This window comes from Dipodomys spectabilis, unplaced genomic scaffold, assembly GCF_019054845.1.
Source record: "Dipodomys spectabilis isolate Male_0828 unplaced genomic scaffold, ASM1905484v1 ptg000783l, whole genome shotgun sequence".
Lineage (NCBI taxonomy): Eukaryota > Metazoa > Chordata > Mammalia > Rodentia > Heteromyidae > Dipodomys > Dipodomys spectabilis.
This window is the reverse complement of record NW_024871460.1, coordinates 21,684,952-21,698,816: the sequence shown is the minus strand read 5'-3', so window position 1 is coordinate 21,698,816 and position 13,865 is coordinate 21,684,952. Positions and strand designations below refer to the sequence as shown.

The window sequence follows — 13,865 nt, the reverse complement described above, 5'->3', positions numbered from 1 at the left end:
GCATGAGGCCCTGGGTTCGATTCCTCAGCACCACATAAGCAGAAAAAGCCAGAAGTGGCACTGTGGCTCAAGTTGTAGGGTGCTAGCCCTGAGCTGAAGAGCTGAGGGACAGCGCCCAGGCCCAGAGTTCAGGCCCCATGACTGACAAAAATAAAATAAAATATAAAAAAATAAAAGTCAGGTCTAGTAATGGTGGTGAGCAATGAGCAACTTAAGCAGAACTTTGGACTAGAAGTGGTGGCACCATGCCTTTTGCCTGCTGACTCTCCTCAGGCCACCATGGCATCCTACTTTACCTCTCCATTGGAGTTGATCTGGCTTGTTGGTATTATTTTTTGTTTTTTCTTCTTTTTTTTTTAAAGATTTTTTATTGTGAAAATACTGTACAGAGGGGTTACAATTACATAGGCAAGATAATGAGTACATTTCTTATCAAGCATTGTAGCCTCCTCCTTTGTTTCCCCTTCCCATCCCTTCTCATCCTCCCCCCAAACCCCCAATGAATCCTCCACCCCCAAAGTTGTAAAGTTCGTTTTTCTTTTTTCTTTTTTTGGGTCCGGTCGTGGGGCCTGAACTCTGGGCCTGGGTGTTGTCCCTCAGCCCTTCAAGGCTAGCGCTCTACCACTTGAGCCACAGCGCCACTTTCGGCTTTTTTCTTTTTGCTTATGTGGTGCTGAGGAATCGAACCCAGGGCTCATGCATGCAAGGCAAGCGCTCTACCACTGAGCCACCTTCCCAGCCCAAGTTCGTTTTTCAACATAACAACTTGTACATCTCATTGTTGCAATGGACCCATCTGTATCCCTGTTTTAACGATTTGTTTTTTTCCTTCCCCTCCACAAATTATACCAACATCATATACAGTGAAAGCTCATGCCTGTTTTCCAGCCTGTATTCAAGGCTGGGGACATGTGTCTGCCTGTAGTCACTGGCTTTCTAATAAAGATACATGATTCAACCTCTCAAAATGTGGCTTCTCTGTTTCTCCTGATTGAGTTCTCATATAACAGGACCTAAATGGAAGACTATTGTAGTGGGAAGGAATGGAAAGGAATGGGGCTAGGGAAACACAGGAAGGTGATGGGAGAGGGAGTATGATTAAAATACACTGAATGCTTGTATGTAAATGTTAGAAAGAAACCCATTATTTTGTACAATAAAAATGTAATTATAAAAACCAGTAAAGGACTGGTGTGATGACAGAGGCCTATGTAATGCTAGCTATGGGGGAAGTGAAGGTAGAAGGATCATGGTCTGATGCTAAGGTAGGATGATGATTATGGTCTGAGGCTAGCCCTGGGTGAAGAAAAAAAAAAAAAAGTTTAAAGAAAAGAAGTGGTATGTCTCCAGAGGGCTTTATTTTAACTGATGCTGAGGGATATCAGCCAATAGAACCTATATGCAAAAACAAGAGTGACAAGATACATTAATCAAATGAAGCGGCTATAGCAGAATAATACACAGTGGGTGACTTGTTTGGTCATTTTCTCACAATTCTGGAAGTTGGAAGCCAAGTTCAAAGTGCTGCCAGGGTTAGTTTTCATTGAGCCTCTCTCCTTGGCTTATAGATGGCATCTTCTAACTATGTCCTCCCAGGACTTTTCCCCTGTGTGTCTTTGGGGAGAAGTGGGAGGGTAAGGGGAATCAGGAAAGGGGTAAGCAGGAAGAGGGAAGGAGAGGAAGAGGAAGATAGAGGTATCCCTGGCATTTCTTTTTTTTTTTTTTTCTCCCAGTACTGGGGTTTTGAACCCAGGGCCTTATACTTACTAGGAAGGCACTTTACCACTTGAGCCACACCTCATTTCTCTTCTTCTTCTTATGAGACCACTCCTTCTAGTAAACTGTCATTACCTTTATGACTTCATTTAACCTACTTAAAGCCTCTATCTCCAAATATAGTCATATTGAGGGGTAAAGACCTCAGCCTATGAATTTGATAGTAAGGAACACAATTCAGTTCATAAGATCTAGGATTAGTCTTGATATCTGAGGACAAGAATATCATAGAATTGGACTGCAAGTATACCTTGTTAGAACATAAACTCCATGGGAACAGACAAGATGTTGATCTTGTCTACTCTGGTACTCCTAGGGGTACCAGAAGCTATGGCTCATGTAGTAGAATGCCAGCCTTGAGCAAAAAAAGCTAAGGGACAGCGCCCAGTACCAGCATGCGCGCGCACGCGCACACACACACACACACACACACACACACACACACACACACACACAAACATCTCTTTCAGGTAAGCCCTTCTCTACCTTGAGCTCCCATTGATATTACTAAGGAATAGTACCCTTAAACTTCATAGATAAAACTATGGTTGGAATATTCTTTTTTGTGGGTAGGAGTAGAGTATCTTTGTATGATTACTCTTCTGTTCTATAATTTTAACAAAAACTCACATCCAAAGGCTATTTTTGTTGTTGTTGTTGGTCATGGGCCTGAACTCTGGGTCTGAACTGAGGGTACCGTCCCTCAGCTCTTCAGCTCAAGGCAAGTGCCCTACTACTTGAGCCACAGTAGCACTTTCGTTTTTTTCTGCTTATGTGGTGCTGAGGAATTGAACCCAGGGCATGCAAGACAAGGCAAGCACTCTACCACTCAGCCATCTTCCCAGCCCATGGGCTTTTTCTTTATGCCACTTTTTTCACCCTATTCAGAGCCATTTCTCTTCTAGCATGTTCTCTCATCTGAAGAGTCTAAGAATTCTCAGAATCAAGTAGAATTTTGTTTCATAGTTCTCTCAACTGATGCTCTCCTCTTTCTTTTTGAGAAGAAACCCCAAGGTACCTACATTTAGAAATACCCATCACTGGGGCAGGGAAGGTGGCTCAGTGGTAGAGCTCTTACCTTGCATGCCTGAGGCCCTGGTTCCTCAGCACCACATAAGCAAGAAGAAAAAAGCCAGAAGTGGCGCTGTGGCTCAAGTGGTAGAGCGCTAGTCTTGAGCTGAAGAGCTGAGGGACAGCGCCTAGGCCCAGAGTTCAGGCCCCACGACTGGACGCCACACACACCCCCAAAAAAGAAAGAAATATCCATCACTACATATCCAAGTTCATCACTCCCATGTTGCACCTTTGATCTAATTTCAGGGTAGATATGATTACATTTTCCAGTCTGTGGTATTTTGTTATGGCAGCCACTGCAGAATAACATATAGAATAACTAACTCCAAGAATTGATTGCACAGGAGTCAAGAGCAGTGGGCTGGATTCTAATCTTAGCTTGCCACTCTGACTCTAGGATGACACTTAACCCTGTTATCTATAAAATAACTAGCTTTAAGTAGCACCTCTTCAGTTCCCTTAAAACATCCAAACTGGGGTTGGAGGTATGGCTCAGGTTGTACAGCGCCAGCCAATGAGCAAAACCATCAGAACCAAATTCAAGTCCTGGTCTCAAAAAAGGCCAGGTGTTGTTGCCTCACTAATCCTAGCTACTCAGGAAACTGAGCTCTAAGGATCATGGTTAAAAGCCAGCCCAGGCACATAGGTTTGTGAGACTCTTATCTCCAATTAACCACCAGAAAACTGGAAGTTGTGCTGTAGCTCAAGTGGTAGAGTGCTTGCCTTGGGCTGAAGAGCTCCAGTACTCTGGCCCAGGCCCAGAGTTCAGGCCCCACAACTGGACCCAAAAAAAATAAATAAAATTATACATTAGCAAATCCCAAAGTGAGGATGGTATATCCTACCTTTGTTAGGACCCAAGCTATATGCATTACATTTTAAAACTTTTTCAAATAGTTTTATTGATGTATAGTTGACATAAACTACAACACTTGAATATACAATTGATATTTTAAAAAAAGTATATACCAGCCAGGCACCAGTAGCTCACACCTGTAATCCTACCTACTATGGAGGCTGAAATCTGAGGATCACAGTTCAAAGCCAGCCCAGGAGGGAAAGTCCGTGAGATTCTTATCTCCAATAAACCACCAGGGGAAAAAAAACCAAAAACACAAAAAACAGAAGTGGTGCTGTGGCTCAAGTGGTAGAGCACTTGCCTTAAGCTATAGAGCTGAGGGACAGCGCTCAGGCCCAGAGTTCAAGCCCCAGGACTGGACACACACACACACACACACACACACACACACACACACACACACACACTTGTATGGCTGGGAAGGCGGCTCAGTGGTAGAGTGCTTGCCTTGCATGCATGAGGCCCTGGGTTCGATTCCTCAGCACCACATAAGCAAAAAGAAAAAAGCTGGAAGTGGCGCTGTGGCTCAAGTGGTAGAGCACTAGCCTTGAGCTGAAGAGCTGAGGGACGGTGCCCAGGCCCAGAGTTCAGGCCCCACCACCAGAGCCAAAAAAAAAAAAAAAGGATATATCTATAAAATCATCTCAGTAAAGTACATACTCATCATTCCAAGTTTCCTAATACTCTTATTTAATACCTCCCTCCCTCCTCTGCTTCCACCTCACATTCCCAAATAACCATTGCTTTTCTCTCATCATAGATTAGTTCACATGTTCTCATTTTACATGAGCAGAATCATATACTATATGCTCTCTTTTCTTTTTGGTATAGTTTCTATCAACATAACTAAGATGCATTCATGCTGTATTTGTAGTTCATTTTTATTTCTGAGTGATATTCCTTTATATGTCACCCACAGAAAAGCAGTTCTTATTTCTGAACCTGAGCTTCTTGTTAGGTGTTCAAACTCATTTTACATTTATCTTAACTTTACTGTTTTTTAAAGAATTAGGATTCTCAATCTACTTAGATCAAAGCAGGTTTATTAACAGCATTCCTCACAGCCTTGCTTGTTTCAAATTTTTTGAATAATGTTTCCTTCACTTAAATCTTACATAAAGTCCATCATTATATAAATTAATAAACCTAACTTTGTGGAACTACACTGTATTTTTGGTGGTCTTTATCAAATGTTTTATTTAGTTGGTTGTGGGGCTTGAACTCTGGGCCTGGGCACTGTCTCTCAGCTCTTCAGCTCAAGGCTAGTGCTCTACCACTTGAGCCACAGCACCAATTCTGGTTTTCGGGTAGTTTACTGGTGATGAGTCTCAAGGACTTTCCTGCTGGGGCTGGCTTTGAACCACAATCCTCAGATCTCAGCCTCCTGAGTAGCTAGGATTACAGGCCTGAGCCACCAGCACCCTGCTTCAGATGTTTTATTAACTGATATGACTGCTGACTACAATATGTGAAAAACAATAAAGCACATGACCTTATTTTTTGTATAAAATGTTAAGTATATGGAAATACAATGAGTTAAAATAAGTATATCTCTTATTACTAAATACAGTAAACATTTGTCCCCTATTTTTTAAGACAATGACAAAATAAAAGCAATAAAGGCTATATAACTGTACTGAATTGATACTTGTTTGTTTGAAGGGACTTGCACATTCCTTTATTATTGCAATGGGGTTTGTATTTTGTTTTGTTGATCTTGGGGCTGGAACTCAAGGCCTGGGTACTGTCTTTGAGCTCTTTCAATCAAGCCTAGAGCTCTATTACTTTGAGCCACAGCTCCACTTCGGTTTTCTGGTGGTTAACTGGAGATAAGTTTCACAGACTTTCCCGTCCACACCGGCGTTCCTCAGATCTCACCTCCTGACGCCGGGCTTCTGCAATAGTTTTATTTCATATAACCACAGGTGTTGTATCTAAAATGGTCAGAAAAACTTCTTAGGGAAAGCTTATCTAGAACAAAAACATGTAGGATTATAAACCTTAAAAATATGAATGGAATTTTGAGTTGACACAGATGCCAATGACAACTTCTGAGTCTTACAGCCTTCTACAACTTAAGTCTTTAGTCATAAGCCTGTATAAGTTTAACAGTTCATTTTTATTATTTACAGAACTCCCACCCACGCAACATAATCACTGCTGCATAAGTAGGTCAAAATTCTCCTTGGCTCCCTTTGGCATTCGGCGTTAGTATTTAGTTCACTTGTTTACGTGTTCACGATCATTTCGTGTAGGACATACCAAGTTTCCTTATAACAAAATGAAAATGTAAAACCTTGAAGAATCTCCCACTCATCCTGGGTAATTAAGCCTGAAAAGGCACTTCTCCTTCTAATGCTACTTGCCGCAGCCGATCAACAAAGCAGATTTTCCTATTTTGGGGGTGCGGTGGGGGAACTGGTTTAAGCGAAGTTACATAAAAATCTTTCCCAGAAAACCATGAAGATCCCTCGACACGCAAATACCCACTCCTGTGCTTCCTTTCATTCTTTCCTATTATAGCTACAAATTAGTAGGAAAATAACAGCGCCGCCCCCGGGTTTCCGCACTTCGGAGCGCGGGACTAACAGCAGACGGCAGGAGAGAATGAATGGGCTGCCCGCCGGCGCACCGCACCGCACCGCACCGCACCGCGCCGCGCCGCAGTCCGGCGGACGCGCGTTAGGCTCACTGGCCCGCAAGACGAAGCCCCAGTTTGTGAATGAACCAGGGGCCGGCTTCAGCCCACCGCGGCAGCCTCCAGCGGAGCCTGACCGTCGGGAGAAAAGGCCGCTCCCCCTCGCACCACCTCCTCACACAGGAAGGGAGCACCGCCCGACACCTACTCGGGGCGACTCCGAGCCGGCCGGTTCCCGGCTCTTCACCCAGCGCTGCTACCCCCGCCCTCCCCCGAGAGCCCCACCCCGGCGCTCACAGCGAGCGCCACGTCGCTCAGAGCTCGCGCCCCCAGCGGCCCCGCGAGGCTTTGCCCCCTTTAAGTCACCCCGCCACCCGCCTAGAGTCACCGGCTCCCCGGGTTCCGCGTCTCCCTCAGGCCGAAACCAGCCAACGCCAACCTCACTCGTCGCGTTTCGCCCCGGCCCCGCCCACGTGACACCTACGACCCGCCCACCGCGCTCACGTGACCTACGCACATTTCTCTCCTCCCCGCCCCTCCGCCCCCGCACGCGCGGCGAGGGTCGCGGCCGCCGCCGCCATTGTTCCGCCGGGGGAGGCCAGCGGGGCCTGGCGCCGGCGCCGAGACGCCGCTTAGCGGCCGCCACTGGAGACACTCCTCTCTCTCCCACCTCTCCTCCTGGTGGTGGCGGCGGCGGCGGCGTGAGGCTGACTGGGGCGGGGGGAACCCGGAGCCTCCTCTGCCCTTCCCGCGGCGGCAGCGGCCGATCCCCGGCTCCAGCGCGAGGGGCGGCCGCGATGCGTTGGGCCTGAGGCGACCCGGCCCTCGCTGCCTCCCTCGACTGTTGCACAGCCCCTCGGCGCCCCGGCGTCATCCCGTGAGTCCTTCTGACGGGGAGGGAAGATGGCTGCACGGAGCTGGCAGGAGGAGCTGGCCCAGCAGGCCGAAGAGGGTTCGGCCCGACTGCGGGAGATGCTCTCGGCCGGCCTGGGCTTCCTGCGCACCGAACTGGGCCTCGACCTGGGACTGGAGCCGAAGCGGTACCCAGGCTGGGTGATCTTGGTGGGCACCGGCGCGCTCGGGCTGCTGCTGCTCGTCCTGCTGGGCTACGGCTGGGCCGCGGCTTGCGCCGGCGCCCGCAAGAAACGCAGGAGCCCGCCCCGCAAGCGGGAGGAGGCGGCCGCCGCGCCGGCCCCGGCCGCGGATGACCCGGCCCAACTGAAGAATCTCAGGAACGAGGAGCAGAAGAAGAAGAACCGGAAGAAGCTTCCTGAAAAACCCAAAGTGAGTATGGGCGAGCGGGCCGGTGCGGTGGGTACGGCACGGACGCCCCGGAGCCAGGAGGCCGAGTCTCCTCCTGGAAGGAAATAGAGTGCGTTAGGCGACAGGCGAGATGCAGATCTGCCAAAGGGGAGGCGGTGATGGATGGACACATTACTTGGAGAATGGGAGAAACTCAGGAAGGGTTAGGGCAGACGAGTGGGCAAGACCAGTTTACAAGAAAGGAAGTTAGAGGATGGGGGGGAGGGGGTTACCCAGACTTCAAACCTTGACCTTTCTTGTGGCCTACAGGGTAGGTTGTAAGGGGAGGGTAATGGGATCTTCCGGTGGTGTTGGGAAGTTCTGGAAAGACTGTACCTGGAAGACCGATGTCTAAGTCACATTGTGACAGAGGCTACTGAAGAAAATAGGGTGACCTAAAAACTCGGGCTTACAGAGGATTAAAGGTGTCTATGTCTAGATGTGCTTCCATTTTAGTTGGGACTGGAAACGGGAAATGGTTGCCCACTCTTGGTGTAGTGAATGTGGTCAGATAGAGACCGGGAACAGCAGTGGGGCAAGAGGGAGTCAGACTCATAATATTCTTGTGAGCTATTTGGCGCCATGAAAGAGAGCTAAAGCAAGTTCTGTAAATGGGCTATTGTACACCCGGTGATGTGGGAGATTTTTAGAAAAAAATTAAGGGATGACAGGGCAGAAAGGTGAAGATTGGGAGGTTTCAAGCACCACGTGTCGAAACGCAGAGGTAGAGCCTCAGTGCGGAGTTTTACTTTGTGTATGTGTGTGCCCATTCTCATACTGGGCTTAAACTCAGGGCCTCATGCTCTCACTTGGCTTTTTCCACTCAAGGCTGGAGCTCTACCTCTTGAGCCACACCTCTGCTTAGGGATTTTTGCTGGTTAGAGTTAAGAATTTCATGGTCGGAGTTCTCTCTCCCCTCTCCCCCTTTGATCCTTAGATCTCAATGAGCCACCAGCCCCGGCTGCTTCAACATTTTTTATTGCCTTCTCCGTATGGTTTTCACATTATGTTTCAGGTTTTTTTGTTGTTTTTTTGCTTTACAGTTGAGAATATGGAAGGTGTGCAGACTTAGAAACATCTTCTAGCCTATATTTGCATTAAATGACCTTTCGGGTACAATTTAGTAGCCAGTTTCAAGGCCTTACTGTGCAGAAGTACACTTGGTGTGTTTTGTGGTTGGTGCAAGGTATGCACGTAAGAGTTAGAATCCACAAGGAGACTAAGTGTAGGAGGCTGATTCTAAATAATTATATCCATAGACTCATTGGTGCTAATAGAGGCATGTACAGGATGTTATTGAGGTTTGGGAGATTTAATTCTACTGAAGGGACTTAGGAAACTGATCGCAGGAAGTGGAGCTTCATGCCAAACAAATGAAAATGTTGGTAACCATTTTTAAAAAGTCTTTATTAAAGATATGACAGGTCACAATGTAATAGGCCTGGATAAGTATTCAGCTTTTTGCTTGCTGATTAACAAGATAGGAAACCTAGAACATGGTGAGGAATTGTGTGTGCTACTCCTTTATGGTAGAAGAACAGAAAATTTACTCAACTTAGAACGTATATATTTAAACTTTTGTAGACATTGTCAAGGATTACTGGAAAGTAACAAATACAGAATCCAGCTCCACAATAAAGAAAATTGTCTTGGAGGCTGGGAGGACTCCCAGACATTAATCTTAAAATCTGTGTGGATATGACAGGTTGTGAAAATTACAAATCCCTATTTAGGACATCTAGAGTTTCAGATGGACTTGAGGCGAGAGACAGGTGCTCCAAGAGCCCATCTGAAGTACATTATAGCATTCAAATGACTCATCAGAAGAAGAAACAGACTCTGGTGAACATTTGTACTAGGAAAAATATGCATTAGACTTAGGACTTACTCTCCTCCTTTTCATTTGTGTAAGGAAGGAGGAAATGAATGATTGAACCTAATATAAGTGTTGAGGGGTAGAGAATGGGAGACAGGCTGAATGGTATAATGACTGTTAATTGGGTGAGAAGATCTTTATTTCCAACACATACCCACAAAACTGTTCTCTGTGTTTTGAACCAAAGAATTGATTATGAGAGATGACCCCCAGTTACTAAAATGCAGCTTTACAGGTCTAAGTATAAACTGCCATTTGTTTAGTTCTCATTATGTGCCTTGCACTGTGCTACACGTATTTACTTGGAGAAAAGCAATATACTAGTTATGTAAACTGAAGGCAGGAAAAAGGGATACAGTATTGTCAGTCTCAGTGTGAGGGAAATATAAAAGTAGAGGCTCATGTTCTCCCCAAGCAGCTTTTTTCCCCCAGAGCCCACCTATTTGTGGGCTCTGCATCCATGGATTCAGTCAAGGATCAAAATTATGACTATCCCACATATATACTTTTTTCCTTGTTATTATTCACTAAACAATATAGAATGTCAACTATTTTTATGTACTAAGTATGATTAATCAAAAGATGACTTCAAGAGTATGAGGCTGTAAGTAATGCACAAACTGAATGTAATTTTATTATATAGGGATTTGGGCATCTGCAGATTCTTGTACTTATGGTAGTCCTTTAACAAAGTACTTTGCTGGGGGGAAAATTATAACAATACAATCCCACTGTAGGCGTGGGTGGAGACAAAAATGCCGAATCACGGCATTTGCTTTTAAAGTGGGTAGGAGATTAGATTAAAGTAGTGGGAGAAGCCTGAGAAATAGCAAAGGCCCAGGGATAGAGGAAGACAATCTGGCTGGCTGGCTGACTGGCTGGCTGGAAAGGGAAACTCTAAACTTGGGTAAAGCATTTAACCTTAACTATTAGCTTATATTGTTTACATATTAAAGATCTCAAGTACTGTAGAAGTGTCCCTCTTCCAGAATGCTTACAATAGAGTAAAAATTTGTAGCTTCTCAGCCTTTCCTCAGATTTTAAAAAATCAAAATCTCCAGAACAATGTTTAGGGTATCTTGCCTTTTCTTTTCAGACATGGTCTGGCTAGTCCAGGCTGACCTAAATGATCCTCCTACCTTAGACTACTGAGTACTTGGGGCTCAAGTTGTAAAGTTGCCTACCTAGCAAGCACCAGATCCTGAGTTCAGTTCCTATTACTGCCAAAAACAAAACCAACAACAACAACAAAAAACACCATTTTTCTAGTCCAGTGTGGTGTCGGGCACAGTTGTAACCATCCCAGAACTTGAGAAAGGAAGGAGAACCTTGAGTTCAGACTGACTTGAGCTTCAAAAACAAGGATCTTTAATACAAAATTAATTACCAAGTGTAGTCTGTCTATTAATTCATTTGTTCATTACCACATTCTGTATTTAAGTGGGTTCAGTGATATAACCTGATACAACCTTCCCAGGACTTCATGCATGCTAGGCTAGCACTCTACCACTAAGCCACTTCCCAGGCTCATTACTTCTAAGAAATAATCTGGTTAGCTAGAGTTCTGAGTCTCTGTTTATATTGACTTTTTAAAAGGCCCTTTCTGGAGCCGGGCACTGGTGGCTCACGCCTGTAATCCTAGCTACTCAGGAGGCTGAGATCTGAGGATCGCGGTTCAAAGCCAGCCCGGGCAGGAGAGACCATGAGACTCCTATCTCCAATAAACCGCCAGAAAACCGGAAGTGGCGCTGTAGCTCAAGTGGTAGAGCGCTCACCTTGAGCTGAAGAGCTGAGGGACAGCGCCCAGGCCCAGAGTTCAAGCCCCACGACGGACAAGAAAAAAAAAAAAAAAAAAAAGGCCCTTTCTGTAATCCTACCTACTCTGGTGGCTGAGATCTGAGGATCACTGTTCACAGACTGCCTAGGCAGGAAAGTCCCTGACACTCTTATCTCCAGTTAACCATCAGACAACCAGAAATGGTGCTGTGGCTCAAGTGGTAGAGCTCTCTCACCTTGAGCTAAAGAGCTGTGGGACCAGGCCGGGTTCAAGCCCCAAACTGACCAAAAAAATGGGGGGAGTAGTTGTGGAGGTGGGAGGGAAGGGATGGAAGAGGACAAACAAAGGCGGAGGCAACAATGCTCAAGAGGAAATGTACTCATTACTGCTAATGTAACTGTAACCCCTCTGTACAGTATTTTTACAATAAAAAAGTACCGGGAAAAAAAAAGCCCCTTTTTCTCTACCAGTTTTTGTTGATGTGAATTGGGCTTTGGGTGTTTTGTTTTGTTTTGTTTTTGCCAGACCTGGGGCTTGAACTCAGGGCCTGGACATGTCCCTGAGCTTTTTTGCTCAAGGCTAGCACTCTTACCACTTGATCCACAGTGCCACTTCTGACTTTTTCTGTTCAGTTCCTCTGGAATTGAACCCAAGGCTTCCTGCGTGCAAGGCAAGCACCACTCTACCTCTAAGCCCAAGCAAGCCTTGAACTAACATTCTTCCTGTCTTCAGTTCCTATTGAGATATGTACCATCGTATCTGGCTTCTCTTACAAATATTTAGCCATTCTTTGAGGCTCTGCCTTTACTTTAAAGATTTCCATTGTTCCATAGTTATATGTTCCTTGTAACATTTAGCATAATATTTCGTGTTTAGTGGAAACTACAGTTGCCAGTTACAAAAATCAAATTGGTCATTCAATATTCAAACATGTCTATATGGGTAGCGTAGAGCACATTGCTAGTGGTTATATACAGTATACTGTATATACAGTGACAGCTCAATATAGTTAAGTTTCCTTGCTTTACAGTAGTTACATTCTATAAAGTCACTGCAAACATTGAACTGGTAAGTACTGACTATATCCCCTAAAGAAAATGCAAGTTTAGGTTTCTGCAAACTCTTCTGATCACATTATTTTCAGCAACCAGTTAATACATGGCTTTGTTTTATGGGTATTTCCATTTAAAGATACTATAATACAAAGATAATATTGTTAATCCATTAATATTAAACTCACAGACAGCAGTACTGAAATTCAGGCCTGAATGAAGCTTATTATCTAATATGCAAAGTTTCTCTGTAAGGTATATTGTTGCCTTCTTGCAAACCATTTAGGAACATAAGATGCTCATTAGCACAATGACTGGGCACCATTTTAAACAGTGAAATCACACAGACAGAAACACAAAATATGCCGGGTGCCAGTGGCTCACACCTGTAATCCTAGCTATTCAGAAGGCTGAGATCTGAGTTTCCCGGCTCAAAGCCAGCCCGAGCTGAAAGTTTGAGATTTTTTTTTTTTTTTGGGTCCAGTCGTGGGGCCTGAACTCTGGGCCTGGGCGCTGTTCCTCAGCTCTTCAGCTCAAGGCTAGAGCTCTACCACTTGAGCCACAGCGCCATTTCTGGCTATTTTTTTTTCTTTTTGCTTATGTGGTGCTAGGGAATCAAACCCAGGGCCTCAGGCATGCAAGGCAAGCGCTCTACCACTGAGCCACCTTCCCAGCCCAGTTTGTGAGATTCTTATCTCCAATTAACCACCAGAAAACCAGAAGTAGTGCTTGTAGTTCAAGTGGTAGAGCGTTTGCCTTGGGCTGAAGAGCTGAGGGACCGCGCCCAGGCCCAGAGTTCAAGCCCCACAACTGACAAAAAAAGCAAAATATTTGGTGCAAACTAGACCTCAAAAGGCACACTTGTTTATAGTTAAGAAAACTGAAATAAAGGCAGAATGTTACCTTGAACCTCAGGTGAGAACATGCCTTTAATTTTTTGCAACACTGTACATGTCCACAGAAGTCTCTAGAAGTAATTCATGTACTGATTTGGGGGTTACAATTAGTAAGCAAACAGAATTGCCCAGATAGAATCTGAATAGTTAAAAGTCAACTGAGACTAGTCATATACTTTGTCCAATTGGAAGTCCATGTTTATTTCAAAGATTAACATCTCAAAAACAGAACTTAGTTTCCTACCCTCTTGTAATCTTCCCTTTCTCTGTAAATTGTCTTTTATTAGTTATTCAAGCCAAGTCTTCAGAATCATCCTTGATTTTAACCTTCTTAACCTATCTATTCCATAGTAAATATATCATTAGATAAAAAATTATCAGATTTATTTTATGTAGGAGTGGGGGAGACAAAGAGAGGAAATGGGCCTTATTGTTGAGATCCAGGCTTGCCTCCAACTCATGATCTCTGTCTCTGTGCGTCAGTCTCAGTACTGGGATTACAGACAAATCACTACGCCCACCAGCTAAAGAGTTTTTTTTTGGGGGGGGGGAGATCTTGGGGCTTGAACTCTGGGCCTGGGTGATGTCCCTGAGCTCATCTGCTCAAGGCTGCTC

General features: G+C 45.1%; 1 protein-coding gene across 5 annotated transcripts in view; it reads left to right on the top strand.

Moving 5' to 3' along the window:
- Positions 1-6,925: 6,925 nt before the first annotated feature.
- Mtdh (metadherin) overlaps positions 6,926-13,865 on the top strand; it is a 57,470-nt gene continuing 50,530 nt past the window's right edge. Inside the window, exon 1 of one of the 5 annotated variants that reach the window (XM_042673203.1) lies at positions 6,926-7,631. In XM_042673203.1, the coding sequence (XP_042529137.1) occupies positions 7,251-7,631 (381 nt within the window). In that variant the 5' untranslated portion in view covers positions 6,926-7,250. The remainder of the gene's footprint in view (positions 7,632-13,865) is intronic. The other 4 variants (XM_042673204.1, XM_042673202.1, XM_042673206.1 and 1 more) reach the window with 4 other exon arrangements.